The 23,776-nt window shown below is 34.4% G+C and overlaps 2 protein-coding genes across 5 annotated transcripts in view; one reads left to right on the forward strand and one right to left on the reverse strand.

Annotated features, from left to right (window-relative positions):
• Positions 1-4,785: 4,785 nt before the first annotated feature.
• On the forward strand, positions 4,786-16,255 carry LOC133675250 (ankyrin repeat-containing protein ITN1-like). 3 transcript variants are annotated; one of them, XM_062096573.1, is made up of 7 exons: positions 4,786-4,897; positions 5,608-6,164; positions 6,324-6,479; positions 6,697-6,744; positions 8,948-9,438; positions 14,960-15,868; positions 15,993-16,255. In XM_062096573.1, the coding sequence occupies exons 2-6, from the start codon at positions 5,642-5,644 to the stop codon at positions 15,824-15,826; spliced, it is 2,085 nt and encodes a 694-aa protein (XP_061952557.1). In that variant the 5' UTR covers positions 4,786-4,897; positions 5,608-5,641; the 3' UTR covers positions 15,827-15,868; positions 15,993-16,255. The 3 variants fall into 3 exon arrangements, with proteins under 3 accessions (XP_061952557.1, XP_061952556.1, XP_061952555.1); XM_062096572.1 differs by having other exon boundaries at positions 14,960-15,861; XM_062096571.1 differs by having other exon boundaries at positions 14,960-15,855.
• Positions 16,256-21,043: 4,788 nt separating this feature from the next.
• Positions 21,044-23,776, reverse strand: part of LOC133675315 (uncharacterized) — an 81,782-nt gene continuing 79,049 nt past the window's right edge. For both annotated transcript variants that reach the window (XM_062096657.1, XM_062096658.1), the window contains 2 exons: positions 22,404-23,029; positions 21,044-22,067 (listed from right to left, as the gene is read on the reverse strand). In XM_062096657.1, coding sequence (XP_061952641.1) covers positions 21,375-22,067; positions 22,404-23,029 — 1,319 coding nt within the window. In that variant the 3' untranslated portion in view covers positions 21,044-21,374. The remainder of the gene's footprint in view (positions 22,068-22,403; positions 23,030-23,776) is intronic.

Raw genomic sequence — 23,776 nt, forward strand, 5'->3', positions numbered from 1 at the left:
CAAGGAAAAGGATGCTCAAATATGCCAATCAAAAGCGAAGATTGCTGGAATTCAGTGTGGGTGACAAGGTGTTACTCAAGTTAACTCCGTAAATTTGGAAGAAAATTGTGGGGACGACGAAGCACCGAGGGTTGGTGCCAAGGTATGACGGGCCTTTTGAGGTCATTGAAAAGGTAGGGGCTGTGGCATACAGATTGGAGCTGCCCGAACGGCTGAAGCTTCATCCTACTTTTCACGTAAGTTACTTGCGGCCTTTTTATGAAGATCATGAGGATCCGAAAAGAAGTAAGTCGCAACGAGCTCCTCCTACGATTCATAAACAATTTGACGATGGTATTGTCAAGATTATGGATCATCGTAGACTCGGCCAACATCGAAAGAATCGGCGGACAGAATTCTTGATAAAATGGAAGAAAAATGAGGAGGTTTCGTGGGAAAAGGACACTGATTTATGGCAATTTGAGGACCAAATACAAGACTACCTCACATCTATTCCGACGAGGTCGTCAGACTCTTCTAGTGGGGGTGGTTTGTTAGGGCTCTAGGCGCGGGGACGCGCCAACGAAGGCACACTGCCTAGAATTCGGCAGCGATGGACAGCGGCAGCCTTGCATAGGTAGAAATGAATTCGGCAAGCAGCGTGCAATGATCTATGCGAGTCTTTGAGCTACGACTTGGCATGGATGTGGGGGCTTAGATACTGGACCTTCTAAGTCAGCAGCTGACGCAGCAGAACAAGCAGTTGGGACTGCCAAGTAGACAGCCAGGAAATGGGGGAAGTGGCAGCTTCATGGGAGGCAAAACGTGGGAGCATAACTGGGGTGTTCTCCTTGCCACTAAGTCCTGGAAACATGGGATCATGGGTAAGAGGTAGTGCTCCACTATGTTCTGAAAACATGGGATCATGGGATGGAGGAAGTGCTCCACTAGGTCCCGAAAATGGGGGATAATGGGGGGGAGCCTGCAGCTCATGTATGTCTATAAATAGGCTTGCCAAGCATCTGTTGTGGTAGCATGCGATTTTGTGCATAGCACGCACACTCTTGTTGTATATTCCTTTGTTGATGAGATAAATAAAGGTTGAGAGGGATTCTTGTAATCTTGTTGTGCTTGCTTGTGTTGGTTTCCTTGTTTACGACGAAGCTATTGTGAGAACCTCTTTGGGTGAGCGAAACACATAGTCGTAGGGAAACACGAGCGAAAAGAGTGAGGCAAGGCTGAGTCTAGTCGGGACTAGACTGCCGCATTGGGTTGAATTTCGTTGCGAAAAATTTAACCCCTTGACAATTAGAGTGGTTAAGATGGCCACCCATCCCTAATAGTTGATTTGCCACGCATACACACACATCTTCACTACAGATTTGTTTAATTTTGTATTTTTAAAAAATTTTAAAATTTTTTTACTTTATTTTTTTTTTCATGTCTTCAACGCCGTTTTAGATTGAATTAGGGATTTTAACTGTTTTGCAATTTAGTCTTTCGGATTTCAATTTCTTTCAATTGAACCCTTAATTGACCCTAAACTTTTGATTTAATGCAATTAGGCCCCTGTGGAACTTCAACTTTAGCCATGTATTTACGCGCCTTTTGCAATATGGTCATTGGTCTAGGATTTTGTCAATTTAACCCCTAATTAACTCTTAAACTTTTAATTTCTTCAATTTCACCCCCCGTTCTTTATCAATTTCACTCCTATAGTTTGGCGCCTTTTACATAAACGTCCTTGGCTGCCAATTTCTTCAATTTGACCCCTAATTGACCTCAAAACTTCAATTTTCTTGCAATCTTGCCCCTGATTTCAATCAATTAACTTGGTAAAAATTAAAATTTGATGTTTTAAAATTCCAATGTTCTCAATTAAACCCAAATTAGGCTCCTAAACTTAATTTTTCACCAATTAAGCCATGAATAAAATTAATTTGACCTATTTAAAGCATAATTAAGTCCTTGCACTTAATTAAATCCTTTAATTGGACCCAAATTAATTCTTAAACATAATTAAAATTTAATTTGGCCTATGATTAAATCAAATTGGCCTATTAAAAATTTAATTATATCATTGAGCTTAATTTTTATACAAAATCGTCCAATAATCATTTAATTTGACCTTCAATTTGCATATTTCTTCATTTTTTGGCATAATGAGGTACAATTAGGCCTTGAATTTCCTCAAAAAATTGCAGCTTGATTTTTCCCTATTTTTGTAGTCCTCCTTGATCTGCTTTCTCCACATTACAAGCCTTTATTTTATTTTTTATTTTTTATTTTTATCCTGAAAAAAAAATTGATTTTTGGAGAATAATCCAGAATTGAATTATGACAAGGTATACCAAGTGAAGTGTAGTAAAATATTCTTAATGAAAGATCAACAATTTTGGTGTTGATGGGTTCAGTTTTAACTTTTAAGAGAGAAGTTCAGTAGTGATGGTTTTGGTATTCAATGATGTAATTTTCTTAAGAATTAATTCTGTCAGTAATATGCAATAATTACCAATGTATCCACCAACTGTTATTAAATCAGTAATATGCCATAATCACCGATGGATTTATTAATAGAATTAATGTCTGTAATGCTTTTTTTTATTTGGCACGATAATTCTATATGTAAATTCATCAATGATTGTATCACTAATAGATTGATCGATAAAATAAAAATTATAAATGATATGTTATCCAACGACATGTTTTAATTTATAATTCCATCAGTAATTTTGTTATCAATTCAAAGCACATAAGGAATATTTCATCTGTGGTCTGGAATTTTATTTTATTTTATTTTATTTTTTTAAGAAATTGTCTTTTGTTTCTCCCTTCCTAATCATCTCTTTTTTTCTTTTTCTTTTTCTTTTTTGCAAATGAGAGGGTATTTTAGGTTCACACATGGACAATAGACTTCTACCTTCAGATTGATGGTGGGATTCACATCATGAAGTGTAGTACTAGTCTATCGAAAGTGATAAAGTTTGACAGGTTGCTTTTGATTTATGATGGTATGTCTAATAATTTGATATTTCGGGTAGGTTCCCACGGTGGCTAGAAGTTCAAATGCTTGATGGACGTTTGCAGAGTTTGTCGGTGACTAAAACCAAATTCCAGCTATTCCCGGTCAAGCAATTATTGAAAATCTAAACGTAGCTGTTGAACATGTGAATTCGTGAGCACACATAAAACAAAAACTACATTAATAGCATCTAGTAACTGTGTAATTATAATTATTGTTTATGTATTGCTAAGTTTAAAAACAAGTAACGATGATTTGATAAACTTTTTATTAAAAGTGTCATTAACATTTAAAATGACAAATATTAAAGTAAGTAATTTTTCATCATAATGTATTGTTATATAAGTAAAGTAATTTCTCATCTGTTGAGATGAACATGAATAAGTGCAAAATTAACTAAAAAAACCAATACTTGTTTTTTCATTTAATCAAAATATCCCAACTAGTAAAAATAAAAGAGAACATATATATAAAAAATCAGGTACCTCTTGTTTTTTGTTTTTTTTGGTTGATGACAAAAATATCTTCCACTACTAGAAAATCAATGAATACAAACAGAATCACCGATGATTTTTTTATCGGTATTTTGCAGTGATATTTACAGAATGAATTCCTTCCATCGCTAACCCCGTCAGTATATACCGAGAAAATCCCAGTCGCAATATAAAGAATTTTAAAAACAATGTAGCGCGAAGATGTGTAAGTGTTTGTGAACAATTTTACCGATGAAATTTTAGTGAGATTCAAACCTGGATGTCCGACAATGACGTGTTTATTATACCGATAGAATTGCCAACAGGTTAACAGACAAAATTATTCTGTTGATAATTCCATGAGTAATATTTAATAAATGACCCGGCTAACAACCCTCTCCTTTCCTATTTCTTCTTCTTCTTCCCCTTTATATCTAAACACTATCCTCTCACCGCAAACAACCAAGCTTTAATTGCAATAGTATCTTATTGCATACATTTTGTTATACCAAGTAAGGAGTAATAAAGCTTTAAAAATAAAATATCATATTTAACAACAATAGGTTTTAGTTTAATAAACTATTAAATGCTTCAACAAGTGAGTGTTCTATACTGATGTTGTTTAAATAATATATGATTGGTATAGGTGATAGGATTGTGTTTCAATCTCTCTTAATTTTAATGTGTACATAATATATATACTACAATTTTTATATGTTCTTATTTTGATTGCATGTTTATGATGTATAAATTTATATGCTTAGAAATTGAACTTGCATAAATACTAGTCAAAATATTGAATTTCTTAAAATTAGTATTCACTTGTTACAATAAACTAAACAATTAAAGCTTATTAGTTTATTTTTTAATTATTTTATTACCCTACGCGTGTATTTATGGGACTACCTCGCCACTGCCACATACACTTAGAGAAGCAAAATAGCGAAGTTATTTATAGATATATTTGCATGTGAGGCCCTCTTTGTTTTAATTATTTGATATCTTAGCTAAAAGTCAAAATGAGATATATTTACATTGTTAACCAAGTCAAACTATTCCTCTAAAAAATTAAGTCTTGCTATTGTTTTTTTTCCCCTTCATATAGGGTGCTCATGAGGAAGCCTAAAAGTTTGCCACCCACCCGATTTCAATTTACTGACATTAGAGAAAACAAACTAACTTTATTTCAAAATTTCAGTCAAACTATTCCCCTAAAAAAATATATCTTATGGTGCATCTCGTGCTGTATAAAAGGAAAAAAAAATAGTAATGGTTCAAGAACAAAAAAGCAAGATTAGGGAAAAGACAAGGAAATTTTTTTGCCACCCACCCTGGTTTCTTTTCTTTATATCCGTTCCCCATCTCTTCTCGTCCACTGAACCTCTTCTCTCCAATTGCCAACTGCTCACTCCTCTGCTCCAAGGTATTTACCTAAACATACCATCATTACAATAAATAAAATAAAAGAACTTGCCCTCCTCAATCTCTATGTTCAAAACTTGATTTTTTTTCAAGGTTCAGTCTTCTTATGTAAAAAAAGGGTAGATGTTGGTTTGATTTTGAAATTAGTATATTCGGTTAAAAATTGGTTTAGCCTAATGTTTTTAGGAATTGATAAAGTCTTTTTAAGAATTTCATTATGTTTTGTATCTTTCTTTTTAGGAGGTGAGGTAGACTTAGATATCAGTTCTTGGTTAAAAGGTTCATAGAGTACTTAATGAATGGATTAATTGATTTTCATTAAATCTTGAAACATTCAGTTAAGCATAAAGTCAATATAATTTTATGTTTTAACCAAGGTATTGAATAACACACTTATGGTTAAACAAAGTCTCCTCCAATAGAAAATCAAATCTATTGATTTCCCTTTCTTTTCTAATAGACAAGTTTTTTCCCCCCCTGATTGGTTGTCATGTTGAAGTGTGCTTAGAATTCATCCTTCAAGGGAAATCTTAGATGTTAATCCACAAGGATCCGTACATCTTGGGAGCGAAGTTCTAGCTAGCTATCTGTATCAATCAATCTTCTAATATATATATATATTGTGTACTTGATGTATTTAATTAAGAGCATCTTTTTTCTGGAACTTACGTACCATTAAGAGTTCGCTCATGGTTATTACTGCAATCGCAGAGAACTTTAAGATAGACAAAGAAGAGAAGGCTAGATGGGTACACCTCAAAATTTGATGGAGACAGTCTACAAAGCAGCCTCGGAAGGAAAATGGCATCTGATGAAAACTGCTTACGGTGGAACATATGATAAGTACATGGTGTCTCCAATAACGGTTTTAAAAGATACTGCATTTCACTTGGCAGTGTATAGCAAAAAGGATGAACCGCTTAAAAGTCTACTTAGTATTGTTAATGAAATCTCAATTCCCGAGAATCCCTGTACATTAAAGAATGCGTATGGAAACACAGTTCTTCATGAAGCAGTTTTTGCTGGAAATATGGAAGCAGTAAAGCACTTACTCCTGGGTGAATATGATCCTTCAATGCAACTTCATACTAAAAACGAGCTTGGGGAGACTCCATTGTATAGAGCTGCTTCATGTGGTAAGAAAGAAATAGTGGAGTATTTAGCTAAGAAAATGGGCCTATTCTCAGAGCGAAAGCTATCAGAGGATCACCGCAAGAGAAAAGATTCAAAGCCAATTCTTCATGCTGCCATCGAAGGACAACACTTTGGTTTTGTTCTTAATCTTATTTTCTCTCAAATGAAACTCTCAAGACATCTATAGACACTCCCACTGCACACACATTCATCCCTCAACATCTAAGATTAGATACAACATAAATTTATAATTGATTAGAAACAAATCAAATGACATTATAATTTCAATGCAGAAACTGCTCTGACGTTGCTGAAACGGGATCCATCACTTGATGATATGACGGACGAACAGGGCAGGACCTGTCTTCATCTCCTTGCTGAGATGCCTAGTGCTTTCAAGAGTGGATGTGCAATGCCCAAATATTCCATTAGGAACCTGATATACTGTTGTATGTTTGATGCAACATTTTCTTTTCCATTCCTTTATTTTATTTGATAAGCATTAATAAGCTAAACCCCGCTCGAGCATCTGCTCTCAAGGAAAGCTTTTTAACCAATTAATTAAACACGATTTTCGGTTTTTAATTGTTTTTTGGGAGCCATGTAAAATTGTATTGCTTTAAACCTACAAGGTTTGATTAGACTTAAGTGGAGAGTTTTTTGCAGGCCTTTCCGCATCAAATGGTGATGACGACCAGAGAAAGTGTAATAAAGGTACTGAAAATTGAAACTATTTTGCTATCTTGGACAGCCCTAAATCATCAAGTAATTCAACTATTATATTGATAATACTATTGCGCTGACCGATGCTGCCTGGGTCTTGTGGTTTTAAACACAAGCAACCAGGGTTTAAAGCTTTAGAAACAATAACGATACTGCTCATGCAGCAAAATCCTCCTTAGTAAGTGTCAAAAAGTAATTAGTGGAAGGACGAAATTTCCTGCTGTCAACAATAACGATGCTAAATAGATGTATTTTAGAAGCATGTTAGATTATATTTGAATAATATCATAATAATTATAGGATTGACTTGAGACTCAATCTAAGATCCTTCATATTTAGAGATATCCTCCCTATTTAGAGATTAAATATGATTCTATTTCTTATTTAGGTACAGGTTTCAATTGTTTCATATTTTATCTCGGTATCAGAGCCCCCTCCTATGACCTGGGTTTTTTCCAGCTTAAGCAAGCTTTAAGTGTTCCTTTTTTATTTATTTAATCAATTGTCTACATCGCTGTCACTCTTTGTTATCCCAAATTTCATTTTTTTCTCAACAATTCCTAGACCGTCGGATTACTCGTTATCCTAGGAACTTTCCGACGAAGTTTCATTGTCATTGGATCGATCTCCATAAACATCTTCTGTAACATCGCCTACTCTTACGTGAGTGTGACTCACGCTCCTTTGTTATTTCTTCTAGTTTTCTAGTTCAACCAAATTATGTACTAACTGTATTGGGTCTTTTGGTTCAACCTTTCTTTACTTGGTTTGGTGTTGTTTCAGACTAGTTCCTAAGATTTCTGGGCGTGTTCGTTCCAGTTTTAGCATTGGTCTATGCATATTCTACCTCTTTAACATTGTTTCAGCATTGGGTTTCTTTGAGGTCTTCTTGTTTATACATACTCTTAACCTAAGCTTTTCACTGGTTTAAAACGATTCCCAAGATTTTCATACTTGTTTTTTTTCTAGTTTGAGACTTGGTTATTTTACTGATTCTATATTTCTACAATACTTTTTTGGCTATGAAGTTATATTTTATTAAATAGGTTCCTAAGTCTTTGATTTTTTGACTTGGATTTTCTTGGCTTGCCAGTTAATAAACCATTGTTTTCGTGGCTCATTCTAGCCATTTGTTGTTCTAGTATCGCAATACCCATGGCCACAACTCTTACTTTCTTTCTTAGCATGTTTTCTTTCAACACAATCGATGGGTGGTGCCACATGCTACTCTTAAAAGAAGGATGTTTTTCATTTCTGAATAATGAGCACGGTAACACTTTACTTTTATAGCGCCCAATGCTATCATCAGCAAGACACTTAATCTTGTACAACCAATGGCTACCAACCATATTGGACCAGGTATCATTGCAAAGTAAAACCTGAATTTCATTAGCTTTGATAAAAAAAAATTGCTGAAGTCCATGCAATGCAGGTGCCTCATACGAATCCATAGAAAAATTACCCTTTCTACTTCATCATTAGTGATAGGCCTGGCAAGAGTGAGGAGATCACTAGAGGAAAGAGCAGGAAAATATCCGAAACACATGCACTTAAGACCAAAGGAGAATCCTTGATCAACTACTGTTTATAATAATCTCTATATAGCCATGATCTTCAAAACATCTACATCAGTACACCAGCTTCCATCCGCAGATTTCAACTGTAAGAGCATGGTACAATTTGTTATTTCTGTCCCCCAAACTAATGACTTTTGATGCCACAAGATCTCTTCTTGAAGCAGTACCAAATCCAATTATTTCCGAAGTCTGGGATTCTAAATTATCTAGTAAAGGATTAAAGCTTACCTCTAGAGCTTTCTCAATAAAAGTAAACGAGCCTCTGATTATGAAAGACTTTTAGTGGAGGGTGTTTTTGTCCAATCCATATTTCGAATTATTAAAGTTACTGCATTTAAATATAGTTATGGTTATGGTTAAATTAAATCACTTATTACCTTTTCAGTATTTATTTATTGCTTCAGTACCTCACCACAAACTAGGAAAAAAAAATTTACGTAATATAAGTCTGTATTAAAAATTGGGAAACACCGGAAAATTGACATAGGAGTAGAAATCCGGACACATCTCACCAAAATTGAACATTTGTATTATTTTCACGTATACTCTGTTCATATTTGCAGAAAATTCATTATAGATCTCTCTATGTATATCTCACATATGAAGAAACATGATAGGATGGCAGGTGGGAAGAATCCAGAAAGAAAAGGACAAGCATGAATCTGCATTGAAACTTGCACAGGAGCTTGTAGAAAATAACAAGCGTCATTGGTGGCAATCTATCAATGTAGTGGGTCCTAACAAAGTTAATATCGAAACCCCTGGTCAAGGAGGAAGAGGACAAGGAGTAGACCCCATCCCGTTGTTTATAGCAACTAGTAATGGAATAGAAGAGATTGCTAAAGAAATACTTGAAAAATTTCCTCAGGGTGTTGAGCTTGTTAATGAAACAGGACAGAACATAATGCATGTAGCTGTGATGCATCGACAGCGGGAGATTTACCGTTATGTAAAGAAAAAGTTCAAACCAATTATGGTCAGGCTGAGTTCGAGGACCGATAATAATGGCTACACATTGTTACACCACGTTGCACACATGAAGCACTATCGCGGAGGAACCATGCCCAGCCCTGCACTCAAGCTACAAGAAGAAATACAATGGTTCAAGGTGAGTTAGCTACTCTTGTACTATCGTAACCCCATGCCATATTTTTATGAGATACATGTTGGAAGAAACTCTAGGTGTGGTAGAAGCTAATCCTAAAGAGCAAAACTTATTAAACAACAAGATTTGAGAGAAATAATGTTTTTTATTAGGTGTTTTCTCATAGATACTCTATAAACTTTTCAGCATGCATCTATGACATTCTCATTATAAACCTAGTTATGGGTAAAAAATCCTAAACAATCAATAAATTAAATTAACAAAAGGAAAGCCTCAATTGATAAGAAAAAGTATTCTACTGACTCAACCAATCGACCATTTTCTAAAATGGTTGACCAATTCATTTAATCTAATCTAGTTGTTCTGTTCTAATCAATTGATCGATTCTCATCTGGTCGACTAGTCCAATTAATTCTTTAAAAATCTAGTTTACTTTCAACATCTCCCTTAAACTTGATTTTTTTTGTAACTCCCAACAAATCTTTCATCTTGACAAAAACATCATATTTAAGTGGTTTTGTGAAAATATTCACGACTTGATCTTAAATCTTTACATACCTAGCTTCAACTTTCTTGTTTATAATGTAATTTCAAATGTAATAAAATATTGTGTCAATGTACTTACTTCTATAATGAGAAACTGGATTTTTAACTAAGACAATGGTTAATGAGCTGTCCAAATAAATTTTTATGGGTTTCTCTTGTGACATTCACAACTCTTTCAATAATCTTTTTAGCTATATGAAATGACAAACACATGGTGTAACAACTACATATTCAGCTTCGCAAGTTGATAATGTGACTATAGATTATTTCTTTGAACTCCATATGAATGTTGTGTTTTCCATATAAAAAACAAAACTTGTAGTGCTCTTTGAACTCCATATGAAGTTCTACTCTAAAACGAATATCTGGATGAGTGCGTGTCAAATATCTCAAGCTCCCAACTAGGCTTTTGAATGTTGTAAAGATTATATTTTCTCCTTTATCATTCTTTAACAACTTCACTCCACACTTAACTAGAGTATTCGTTTTTGCATAATCCTCCATCTTGAACTTCTTAGGAATCTCTTTTGCAAACTTCTTTTGACTTATAAAGATTTCATATTCTTTTTATTTGATCTTAATCCCTAAATAATATGTCATAAGACCAATGTCTATCGTCTCAAACTCCTTAATCATTGCTTGTTTGAAGTCTCCAAACATTTTTGGTTTATTTCCTATAAAAATCAAGTCATCCACATACAAACATATAATAAGAGTATTACCACTCTATTTTATCTTCACATATATAGTATATTCATGGGATCATCTACTAAATCCATTCTTTAAAAAATATCCATCAATGTGATTATACCAAGCTCTTGGGGCTTACTTCAATCCATAAAAGGCCTTATTCAACTTTAAAACTATCTTCATGTCCCTTCACTTCATAATCCATAGGTTGCTTCATGTAGACTTTTTCTTCAAGAAAACCATTTAGATCCCTTCACTTCATAACCCATAGGTTGCTTCATGTAGACTTTTTCTTCAAGAAAACCATTTAGAAAGGTTGAATTGACTTCTATTTGGTAGATCTCTCGTCTATGTTGGATAGATGTGGTAATTATTAATCAAATGGCCTCCAATCTAGCAACTAGAGCAACTACTTTATCATAGTCAATCTCATGCTTTTGACTATAACCTTTTGCCACTAACCTTATCTTATACCTTTTTACTTCTCCTTTGACATTTATTTTTGTAGATCCACTTGACATCTATTAGCTTCTTTCTTCTTAATTGATGCAATCTCTTCATCCATAACAATTCTTTATTTTCCATCCTTTATTTCTATTTCAAATACTATAGGATCACATGTAGCAAGGTGATAATATAACGTTACATCATCATCAATAAGATTAGTTACCTCATATATGTTATCAAGGCTCCTCATCTTTTTAGTAGACTTTGGAGGCTGCCGCTACTTGAACTTCCACTAGAAAAAGAAGAAGATAAAGGTGAAGTTGAGCTCATTAGTGTTTGAGGAGGTGTAATTGTAGGTTATTGATGATCCTCGCGTCTCTCTTTCTTTTCATCAAAAATCGATAGAAAGTCTTCTCACCATCATTTACTTTCTAATCTCATACTCCTTCATTGTACTCAATATCTATACTAATCACAATCTTTCATTCATTAAGGTTGTAAAGGTTGTATCCTTTGTACTTTTGATAATAGCCCACAAAAATCATTTTTTTGCTCTTATCATCTACCTTAGTCGTTATTTGATCATCTACATGCATATAGCCAATGCTAAAAAATATCTTCAAATGAGTAACACTTGACTTTCTTCCATTCCATGTCTCTTGTAGAGTCATGACATTCAAGCATTTAGTAGGATATCTATTTCACAAGTAAACAACCCAATCTATAGCTTCAACCCAAAACTCGTTAGGTATCTTCTTAGTTTTGAGGATGCTTCTTATCATGTTGAGGATGCTTCTATTCTTTCTCTCTACCATTTCATTTTGTTGTGGAGATCTAAACACTATTAGGAGTCTCTTTACGCCACTATTTTCACAAAACTCATTCAACTCAATAGAACAAAGTTCACCCCTTATCTGTTATAAGTGATTTTATAGAATAATCACTTTTTTTTTCAACTAATACCTCAAATTTCATAAAAACTTTATATATATATTAGACTTTTCTTTTAAGAAGTATACCTATATTTTTGTACTATAATCATCGATAAAAAGTAGAAAATATAATTTTAAACCAAACAAGCATGGTTTAATAGGACCACATACATCTGCATGTATCTCTTGTAGGGGTTGACTTTCGCTTGATATAGACTTCTTTGGACAGCTCTTGCGAAATAGTTTGTCCACTAAACATCCTTTACACAATTGATTTGGATGTTCAATTGATGGTAGACCCTTCACAATCTTTTTTTATACCATCATCTTCATACTATCAAAGTTTACATACCCAAGTCTCATATGCCAAAGCCAAATCTCATCTTTCACACATGCCTTTAGGCATTTAGGCACATTTGTCTGAATATTTAGCAAAAACATTTTATTCTTTCCCATGGTTACCTTTGCAATCATAGCTCCATGATTATCAAATAATATCAAAGTATAATTTTTCATCTTAATTTCATAACTTTTTTTTCAACAATTATCACAAACTCAATATATTGCTTTATTACAGTTGGGATTTAATAAACATCACCAATAAATTGATGACTATCATCTTTCAGTTGAATTAAAATCGTACCTTTCTTTTTTATGCAAATCTTTAAATGATCTACAAAGGTGACATGGCCTCTAATTGATTCATTAAGCTCCATGAATTTGCCTTTATCTCAACATATGTGATTGTTGGCACCATTGTCAAAATACTATATGTTTTCTTTAGCTTGCATTCGTTTATCATAGACTAGTAATATGATAGCTTCCTTTTCCTCATCTATCACAAGATTGACATTCTTTCCAACCCTCTTTGTTGGATTCCAACAATCTCTAGCATAATGACTTATTGTTTTTGACATTTATAACACTTAACTTTTATTTTGTCAAACTTGGATCTCGGATTGCTACTGTCAGTGGAACAGGTTGATCCGTTTGCTTCATTCGAATGACTGGTTGACCTATTAAGGCTGTCATGGCTTCCTTTTCCAAATCTACATTTTCCTCTTCTTGTGCCTTGTCCACATCTACTCCTTTGGGTATATTCAAAATCATCTTGTTTCTTTTTTGTTGAGAATTTTAAGAAAAGTGCTTATGCACATATGTCTTCTTGAATTTCATTGACTTTTTTTTCATGGGCTTGTAGTTTACCCATGAGATCGTAAATTGTAAGAAAATCCATATTTTATGACTCCTCTATCGCGATCATCACATAATCAAATTTCTTTTGCAACGAGTGTAAAATATTTTCTACCACACATCTTATGACCATTATCTAATAAGTAGCATTGTACTACTTATTAGAAGAAAATTAGGTGTGGTAAAAGCTTATGGACAACAATGCTAAGTTGCAAAACTTAAGAACAAGAAGAAGATTGAGAGAAATATATACTTTATTAAGTGTTTCTCTTTTTGATATCACTTTATATACTCTTCTTTTGATTGTATATGGTTAATACTCTAGCAAAGTAATCTAAAATATTCTTCAATTCAAGCATATATAACTTTTTAAAGTCACCTCATAACTTTTGTAGACATAACTTTCTTACACAACTCCTTGGTTTGATTTGATTGTTGCAAACCTTCATATACCTACTTGATGGTGGTTGTGTTGACCATTATCTCAAAAGTGGCATCATCCATGCATTGGTGGATGATTGTGAGTGCTTGTTGATCATTCGTGCCTTTTGCATGGCTTTTTTTTTTTGGGATGAAGTCAACGTTACTCTTTCCATGGGCTTTTTATAGCCCTTTTAAATTGTTTCTTATATATCTTAGGAACTTTGAAAGTTTTCACTTGAATATATCAATTTTCATAGTTATCATTTCTCAAACGAAGACATTGAAGTGAGAAGTTTGGATTGGCTATGTGAAATAATCAAACACAAACTCTAATACCACTTGTTGGAAATAACTCTAGGTGTGATAGAAGCTAATCGGTATAAGGCAAAACTGAAGAACAACAAAAATCTAAGAGAAATGATGTTTTTCATTAATTATTTTCTCAAAGATACACTCTATAAGCTCTTTTATATGCATTTCTCACTTTCTGATTACAAGCTTATTTATAGGTATAAAGTCCTAGACAATCAAGAAATTAAATTAACAAAAGAAAAACCTAAGTTGATAAGGAAAAGTATTTTACCGACTCATCTGGTTGATCGTTTTTTGAATCGGTCGACTGATGGTTGCCCTAATTCAATCGATTGACTAGTTCCCAACTAGTCGACCGATCTAATTAATTCTTCAGAAATTTAGTTTACTTTTAACAATACAGGTCTTTATTCCTAGCTATGAGTAGTATTCATTTGTTAGTTAAAATTAAAGAATGTTTTTAATTCGTGTTGGAAGAAAATTAATATAATAGAAGCTTATAGACAACAATGTTAAATAGCAAACTCATGAACAAAAAAAAAAAAGTTGAGAGGAAGATATATTAATATACTTTATTAAGTTTGCTTTCTTTAATATCACTCTCTATATTATTGAATTATATTTCTAAAGCGTATTTATAGGCTTAAAATTCTATACAAGTAAAGAATTAAACTAATAAAAGTAAAATATGAATAGAGAGAGTAATTTTACCGACTTAACTAGTCAACGATTTCCTAACCGATATACTGCAAACAAACTGAAATCTAGATCATTTTTAACAATTTACCCATATTCGAATTTACTTCAAAATCAGTGAAACGCAGCTCTTTATGCCTTGCAATAAATAAGAGTGTACTTTAATGTACAATCTGTTGCTTTAATAAAAGAGAATACGTGTCCATGATAGGGAACCCATTTTCCTGTGATTAATGACTTTACGGACACTAATGAGTATGTTTACATGTTCTCTGTCCGCGCAGCGGGTGCAGAGGGCGGTTCCACCTTCTCTGTCCGAGCAGCGGGCACCGAGGGAGGTTCCGCCTGACAATGAGTACAAAGTGACAGCACAAAAGTTCTTACAAATGGAGCCTGAAGATAATCTAAGGGTGGTGGTTCCGCCTGACAATGAGAACAAACTGACAGCACACAAGTTCTTACAAATGGAGCCTGAAGATCATCTAAGGGTGGTGGTTTCGCCTTATAAAGCAATGCAACGTGACAAGGACTGCAAATTGACAGCACTCGAGCTCTTCCAAGAGGAGCATAAAGCTCAACTAAAGTTGGCGCAAGAATGGATCGAGAAGACCTCTCAGTCATGCTCAGCAGTAGCCGTTCTTTTGGCCACCGTTGTCTTTGCTGCCGCTTACACTATACCTGGAGGTTCTGACGAGCGTGGCTTTCCCATTTTCCTTCACAACCGTTTCTTCTTAGCTTTCACTATCTTGGATGTTATCGCCTTGGCTAGCTCCTTGACCTCAGTTGTGATGTTCCTTTCTATCCTCACCTCTCCTTTTGAATATGAGAACTTCTACCACAATATTCCTCGGAAACTGATATTGGGCTTCACTTTACTCTTCTTCTCAGTGATGACAACCATGCTTGCTTTTGCTTGCACCCTTTTTCTAATAATTCATTTCAGAAAGAAATGGACCACGGGTCTTATTTCGTTTGCTGCTTTCTTTCCAGTGACAGTATTTGCACTAATGCAGTTCCCTTTATATGTCTCATTTATGAGCACTATGAAGGACCTCTTTAAGGAAGCCGGGAAGTATCTGCCTCGATATTGCTGCCCTTTTCGGTGCCAGTGTTGTAGGAAAAGGAGGCGAATATTCTGTTTGGCTTACTAGCTGGTTACAAAAGATATGTTCTCCTAAACGTACGTGTAAGCGGTAAAGGGCACTCATGACATGCTATGTTTTTTTCACGTTGAACTTTCTTTGCTTTTGGTTTTAATTTTTTTGAGAATTTTATAAAAGTTGAGTTATTACAAATATTAACTAATCTGTGATACAGGTTAATGGGGACCGACTGTATCATTGAAGAAAAGCAAGGGACTTAAGGATTTGAAAGCAAGGGCTGGGAGTTCAACTGGTGGCCTTTGAAAATGTCTGTAAGGTCGTACGAGTCAGTAGACCTACTATTTATTGTCTTTAGTTAAGTATTTACTTGTGTTTTCGTTGTAACAGACTCTTCTTTATGGGAGGCCATGCCTCAGTTACTTTTCTCTTATGACTAAGACACTCGATGGAAAATAAAACATCTGTGATTCAATCTGACGCAGGACAAATCAATTTGGCTTGATATTTTCCTTCCATGGTTATCTTAATTACTATTTATGTATTGTTGATATCCAATTTTTGATATATTTTTTTATAAGTTTTTGAAAAATTTAAAAATAGCAAAAAATAATAAAAACTTAAAAAATATGTATTCTTGATATATTTGTATTAATTTTAGTATTTTCAATGTTTTTTTTTAAATCAAATACATATGTTTTATTAAGCATTTGACTGTATAAATAAAGAAGAAAAAAATAGGAAAAAAGAGAATTCACAAAGAGGGGGTGGAGGCCAACTTTGGTGGTCAGAAGAAAAAAGGAGAAACCCTAGAAACCTAATTTTTAATCTCTTTCAAACCAAGCCGCCACACCAACAAAGTATTCCCAGTCCCTTAGCCAAAGCAGCTGCCACACCAACACCCACCGTTTCCTCAGCTCCCAAGACCAGCACCTCTCTTCTTCGTCCCCACACACGCCCGGCCACCACACATTTTCCTTTCCCAGCCGGCCACAATACAGCCCCTCAGCCACGACCTCATCCTCCCTGCACGCAACCTCTCAGCCAAGACAGCCTCCATTCTCCTTCCCTTTCGCTGCACCTCCATCTGCCCCGCAGCAGCTCCCTCTCACAGAACCCAAGCCGGCCGTCCCCCACTGACTTCAGCTTCTTCTTCTCCATCGTCGACCACTACAGATCTTCCCTCATCGGCACAGATCGACCTCCATCGATCTCCTTCACCGTTAGCTGCAGAAAAACAGACCCGAGAACAGATCCGGAAGGGAAAAGAAAATTAAAATCGACTGCTTGTTGTGTTTCTTCTTTTGCAGGTAACGGTGGCTGTCACCGCCGGCGAGAAAAGTGAAGAGGGGAGGACCGTGACGGCCGCGTGTTTAGAGGACGCGCCGCCATTGTTCTGCAATCACAGGGTGCTCAGAATTTTGCCAGCACTGTTCCCGAGGCTTTATGTAATTTTCAGACGGGAATGTATATTTAGATTACTACTGTTGTTTGATCTGTTTTGAACTTTTGATATTTTGTAACGTGAAAACATGGTTGGATGTGTAAAATATAATAAAAGTGAATGTGTTTTTTTTTTAAAAAAATTATAATAAAGCTGCCAAGATAAAATAAAATTTAATATTTTGATTTCCTAATAAATCCTGAGTTTTAGTTTTGGGAATTAATAAATCCTGTTATCCCGTTACCTGAAGTGTCACATTTGCTCTGTTCATCTCTTCTTCCCCAAGTTTATTATTTGCATCTCTATTGGTCCCGCTGGATTGGGACACTCCATATTGAGGTCGTACCACATAGCTTTCCTGTTTCTGGATTCCTCTGCTCTTGATCAAAGTAGAAGCAAGTGCATAGTAAGATGCACCGATGAGTTTGTAGAAAGTCCAAGCTCTCCTGTTTCTGGATTCCTCTGCCCTTGATGAATGGAATGACCCCAACTGCTGCTACCGATGAAGTTCTTTCTCGAGAAAATCACATATAACCTTTGAAGGCAAACGAGTAGTGTGAAGTGTGGTCAACGCTTTATCAGAAATAATAGTATCTAAACATTTTGTTTAATAAATGATATTAGAATATGTTTTGAATCATTTATGAAAAGTAGCTTTCGAGATTTTAAGTTATAATTCAAAAGTTGTTTTTCTTGTAAACAATTTTTAACAAAAATAAGTTAAAATAATTTTATGTTAGGAGCATAGTTATTGGACTCGATCTCGGAGTTAACCCGGCCAAGGAGTTGAGTTGACCCAGAAAAATTAAAAAAATCAAAGTTTTAATATTTTATATGTAAAAATTAAGAAATAATTCATGTGAATATATGTTATACATATTATAAATAATGAAGTTTAAAATATTATTTTAAAAGGTTTTGTATCTCACATTGAAAAAAATACTATGTTAATATGTTATTATTTTAAGTTGAAGTGTTTAAAACAAAATATTTTTTTGTTCCATATTGAAAAAATATAACTTTTGTTTTTGTGAATATAAAATATATATACTAAAAGACTTCAAATCTCACATTAAAGTTTTTTTTTCTTGTGAACATAGAGTATATATATACTAAAGGACTTTACATTCCACATTGAAAAAATAAAATATTGTTCTAGTATTTATATAGTGAACTTTAAAAAAGATTAATAACCAACTAAAAATATAAAAAAAGATAAGTCTTTTGCTAGGAGAAAAAACACATTTAAAAAAAAAAACATCGAGTCTCAACTGAGTTTTGCCAGGTTGACTGGGTCACAGGTCAACCTGGCCAGTCAACCAGGTTTTTTCAGGTTTTTGATTACCTCAGCCTTTTGACTTACCTGGACCGGTCCAGCCACTGGGTCGACTCGTCGGGCCGGTTCGGGTTTAATAACTATGATTAGGAGTATATTTGGTAAAAATGATTAAAAACATTTTTTTAAAAAAAATACTATAAGTTAAAACTCATAAGAAACTTAAAAATTATAACTTTTAAATAAAATAGAATTTTGACTCCATTTTGTAACAATTTTTTTATTTAAGTTAAAAAAATATTTATACGCAAACATATCATAACTCATTTCTGGGTTATTTCTAAATTTACCTATTTTTTTTTCAAAATAAAAACAAATAAAATAAAATAATAATAATAACAAGGAGACTAGTGTTTTGACAAAGAAAGATGAGAGTATTTCAAATTTTGTGAAAAATCAAGTTACAATTTTGGATAATATTGGAACCCTAATTGTATTTCATTATGCCCAAGATTAAAGAAAAAAATATAGATTCAAAGTCAAAAAAATAGTTATTGGACAAATCAACATAAAACAATTAAGTCCAAAGGCATAATTAGATTTTTAATAGGTCAATTTGATTTAATTATGGGCCAAATAAAAAGTTTAATCATGTTTAAGAATTAATTTGGGTCTAATTAAAGGATTTAATTAAGTGTAAAGACTTAATTATACTTGAAATAAGTCAAATTAATTTTATTAGGAATTTAATTGGTAAAAAATTAAGTTTGAGAGTCCAATTTAAACTTAATTGAGAAGATTGAAATTTACGGTTGCCAAATTTAATTTTTATAAAATCAGTTGGTTGAAATTAAGGATAAAATTATAAAAAAAATTTAAAATTTAATATTAATTAAAAACTAAATTAAAAAAATACACATCCAAATTGTTCTCAGTCTCATCTATTACGATCTCCAATGATCCAAAATCAAACCACTAAAAGTTATTAAAATATATCTCGGTATTTTAATGTGATTGACGATCCATAAATACATTAAAGGAATACAACACCTCAAAGATCTTTTCCCGTGCGTGTTATAATGATTGAGTGATAGCAATGTTTCTGCCAAAATTGCTATGAAAGGGTTAATTTGGGTATGCTCATATTCCATAAATGCATTTGTAGCTTAGACTGATGTCCTCATTTTCAGATGGAAAAAGAACTACACCAAATATAGCGAAAGCTAGCTACTAGTGTGTACCGTTCATTTCCCAGTTTTCCTTCCTCGTCATTCTTCTTCATCCTGGCTTCGATCGATGGCCTTCATTCTAAATTCTCCATCAGCTACCCTACACTGCCTGACTTTTCCCAAGCACAACAATCTGACTACCTCTAATGTTGTATTTTTAAATATTTGTTTGAAATAGATCTTATGGCTATTATTCGAAAAATCCTAGATCATGTCGTATTCCTCCAATATAGGTGTGATATGAATATTCCTGAAGGTAAAACACTTATAATTATAATTAGGATCCTAAAAGTTCAATAGAGCATTTATAGATTCTGTATGTAGTGGTAGTCTCATTAGCTGCACAATCCTTCCATATTGTCTCTCAAAGATAGTCTCATCAACGTACTTCAAGATGGGTGGCAATTTTTCCAGGTCATTTATCATGTGATTCACCTTTGTAATGTTTGGTAATTTACTAGCATAAATTGCCAGACAGTTTTCTTCAGCTAACTATGCCAGCTCAAATTCTTGCCCAAATTATTAAAAAGATAGGTATTTTATGGAATTTATGATTTCAGTACAGCATCTTGCAATACAAGATTAGCATGACAGGTTTTTCTTGATGCAAATTACAAGTTCTATTCGTTAAATAAATATAATTAGATTTTTTACCTGATTTAAAGGATCTCAAATTAATCTAGTAATGGTCTTCTTAAAGACAATATGGCATTATTCGGATTCAAAGAAAGTATCCTCATCAAGATAAGGTTATTGTTCCTTCAAAATACTATACTGCAGGATTCCTATTCAACTCTTTTATATTGTTTCTAACCATGCTTTTGACAAAAATTGTTTTTTTTTTATTCTAAAATATTTTTTTTGTTTCTGTAATTTTTTATGTGATGATATCATAAATAAATTTTAAAAATAAAAAAATATTATTTTATAATATTTTTAAACCAAATGCAATTTACAAAGAAAACGTTATTACAATTCACATTGCCTTAAAAAGAAGTAGCAGTAAGCACAAAAGCAACAATTTTTAACCAACGCATCAACCTCAAAAAGTGGCGGAGGAAAATCAGCCTCCAATCGCAGCGGAAAAAGAGGGTCTGAAATTAGCAAATACTGGTAGCAATAAGGAACTTCTACTGCAGTAGCGATTCCAACACAAAAAATAAATCAAGGGTTCAGATAATTTTGTTATCCATGCTTTGATTGTAATTATGATCGTTAGAGCATGTTAATAGAGAATGTTTTAAGGCCAAAGGAGTATCGGTAAATCCTTTATCACTTGGGGAAGAAGAAAAAGAACAGAGAGAATGTGACTCGTAAGATAACAGGGACAGCATGATTTATTAATTCACGAAAACTCTCAAAACAAAAACTAAGTGGTGGTTGCCGAGAAATTTCCAAAACACCTTAAATATATAATGATGGTGATTAAGATAATCAATGATGGAATTTCTCATTGCCAGAATGATTCGGCCCTGCTTCAGATTGGATCACAAATATTTTATTTTTCATTAAGTGTCCTGATCATAAGAGAAAATGACAGAGGCACTGACTCACACAAAGAAGGGTTTGTTACAAGGAAAAAACAAGTAAATACTTAACTGAAGACGATGGTAGGTCTCCAGACACATATTGAAGCAAACAGGTACTTTTTCAAAATGCCAATCGTCTTCTTCTGGCCTTCCCTTGCCTGAAATGGGAGCGGAAAGGGAGGTGGATACAAGGTAGAGACTTCACGACTTCCTTATAGAAGTCCTTCATAGTAGTCATAAATGCGACATATAAAGGGAACTGCATTACTGCAAATACGGACACGGGAAGGAAAGCAGCCATGGACATCAGACCTCTGGTCCATTGCTTCTTCAAGCGAACGACTAAAAGAAGAGTGCAAGAAAAAGCAAGCATGGTTGTCATCACTGAGAAGAAGAGCAAAGTAAAGCCCCATATCAGTTTCCGAGGAATATTGTGATAGAATTTCTCGCATTCAAAAGGAGTGGTGAGGATAGAAAGGAACATCACAACTGAGGTCAAGGAGCTCGCTAAGGCGGTAACATCCAAGACAGTGAAAGCTATGAAGAAACGATTGTGAAGGAAAATGGGAAAGCCACGATCGTCAGAACCTCCAGGTATAGTGTAAGCGGCAGCAAAGACAACGGTGGCCAAAAGAACGGCTACTGCTGAGCATGACTGAGAGGTTTTCTCGATCCATTCTTGCGCCAACTTGAGTTGAGCTTTATGCTCCTCTTGGAAGAGCTCGAATGCAGTGAATTTGTAATTCTTGTCCTTCGGAACCTCCCACTGTACCCGGTGCTCGGACAGAGAAGGTGGAACCACCCTCTGCACTCGCTGCACGGACAGAGAACATGGAAACAAATTCATCAGTGTCGGTAAAGTCATTTATTATAGGAAAATTTGTTCCCTATCATCGGCACATATTCTCTATTTTCTTCTTCTATTAAAGCAACAGATTGTGCATTAAAGTGCAATCTTACTTTACTTACTGCAAGGCATAAAGAGCTGCATTTCACTGATTTTGAAGTAAATTGAAATATAGGCAAATTGAAAACTTTCTTTAATTTCACTGTAATTAACGAACACATATTACTTATAGCTAGGAATCAAGAACTGCATTTCATAAAAATATGGCATGGGTTACGATTGTAGTAAGAGCAGCTAGCTCACCTTGAACCATTTTATTTCTTCTTGTAGCTGGAGAGCAGGGCCGGGCTTGGCTCCTCCGCTGTAGTGCTTCACGTGTGCAACTTGGTGCAACAATGTGAAGCCATTATTATCTACGCTCGAACTCAGCCTGGTCACTAGTAAGTTTTTTTTCCTTACAAGACGGAAAATCTCCCGCCGTCGATGCATCACAGCCAAGTGCAATATGTTCTGCCCCTCATCATTAACAAGCTCAATACCCTGAGGAAAGTTTTCAAGTATCTCTTCAGCAATCTCTACTATTCCATTACTAGTTGCTATAAACAGCGGGTTTGGAGGTGGAGGAGAACTCTCTTGTTTTCTATTTTCTTCTATATTTGGTTGAACATTTTCATTATTTTCCACCTCCCCTTCTCGTGCTCCCTCTTGTCCTTCGCCTCCTCCTCCTCCTGGGTTTCCTCCCCCTCCTTGTCTTTCACTTTGTCCTCTTCTTCCTCCTTGACCAGGGGTCTCGATATTAACTTTGGTAGGCTTCACTGTGATAGATTGCCACCATTTAAGCTGGTTCTTTTTGATAAGCTCCTGGGCAAGTTCCAACGCAGATTCATGCTTGTGCTTTTCTTTCCGGATTCTTTGCACCAGTGGCCATCCTATCGTGTTTCTTCATATGTGAGATTTACAAACAGAGAGCAAACTATAATGAATTTTCTGCAAATATGAACAAAGTAGTATGCCGGAAAATATACAAAAGTTCAACCTTGGTGAGAAGTGTACAAGTTTCTACTCCTATGTCACTTTTCTGGAGTTTCCCAAATAGAATGCTGCGGAAAAATCATTCACACAGCAGCAGCTGGCTATTGCTCCCTATATGTATGTATGTATAATTAGTATCAGAAAAGGATCTCTGTTCTGGCTTCTCCTATTCTGTATTAGATGATTTTATTCCTCAACATGCCTTTGCAAGTTGAATATGGAGAAGGCACCACATCCAAATTAGATCGATGGAATACAGAGCGCGTAGATGAATGAGGTTTGGTAAGCACATCAGCAATTTGATCATCAGATGATATGAACTGATCCTAGAGCTCTGTACGAGTGACCATATCACGGAAAAGGGCAAATCAATATAGCTTGAAAAACTGTATTCATAGTGAGACACATCGCCGTGAAATTATCACATCATAGAAGAGGAAGAGCAGAGGCTGAAATCCCTAGGTCTAGAAAAAAGAGAATGGAGCCTTTTTAGCTCGGCAACTCGGATCTTTACAAATATAACCATAACAAGATCCATTTTCTTTTAGTCTAATCGGATCAGAAAATTTTAATATTTTCTCTTTTGAAATAGGAAACCCATTTAGACAAGGAAAACCTCCCAAATCGGCGGTTTTATTTGGATA

The sequence above is a fragment of the Populus nigra genome, chromosome 16 (genome assembly GCF_951802175.1).
Source record: "Populus nigra chromosome 16, ddPopNigr1.1, whole genome shotgun sequence".
Taxonomy (NCBI): domain Eukaryota; kingdom Viridiplantae; phylum Streptophyta; class Magnoliopsida; order Malpighiales; family Salicaceae; genus Populus; species Populus nigra.

What these genes read in the sequence shown, in the direction of transcription:
- LOC133675250 (XM_062096573.1), top strand. Translation starts at nt 5,642, where the DNA reads ATGGGTACACCTCAAAATTTGATGGAGACAGTCTACAAAGCAGCCTCG. An exon ending in TAGGAACCTGATATACTGTT is followed by an intron (nt 6,480 to 6,696) that starts GTATGTTTGATG and finishes AGTTTTTTGCAG; the next exon opens with GCCTTTCCGCATCAAATGGT. An exon ending in CCAGAGAAAGTGTAATAAAG is followed by an intron (nt 6,745 to 8,947) that starts GTACTGAAAATT and finishes GAAACATGATAG; the next exon opens with GATGGCAGGTGGGAAGAATC.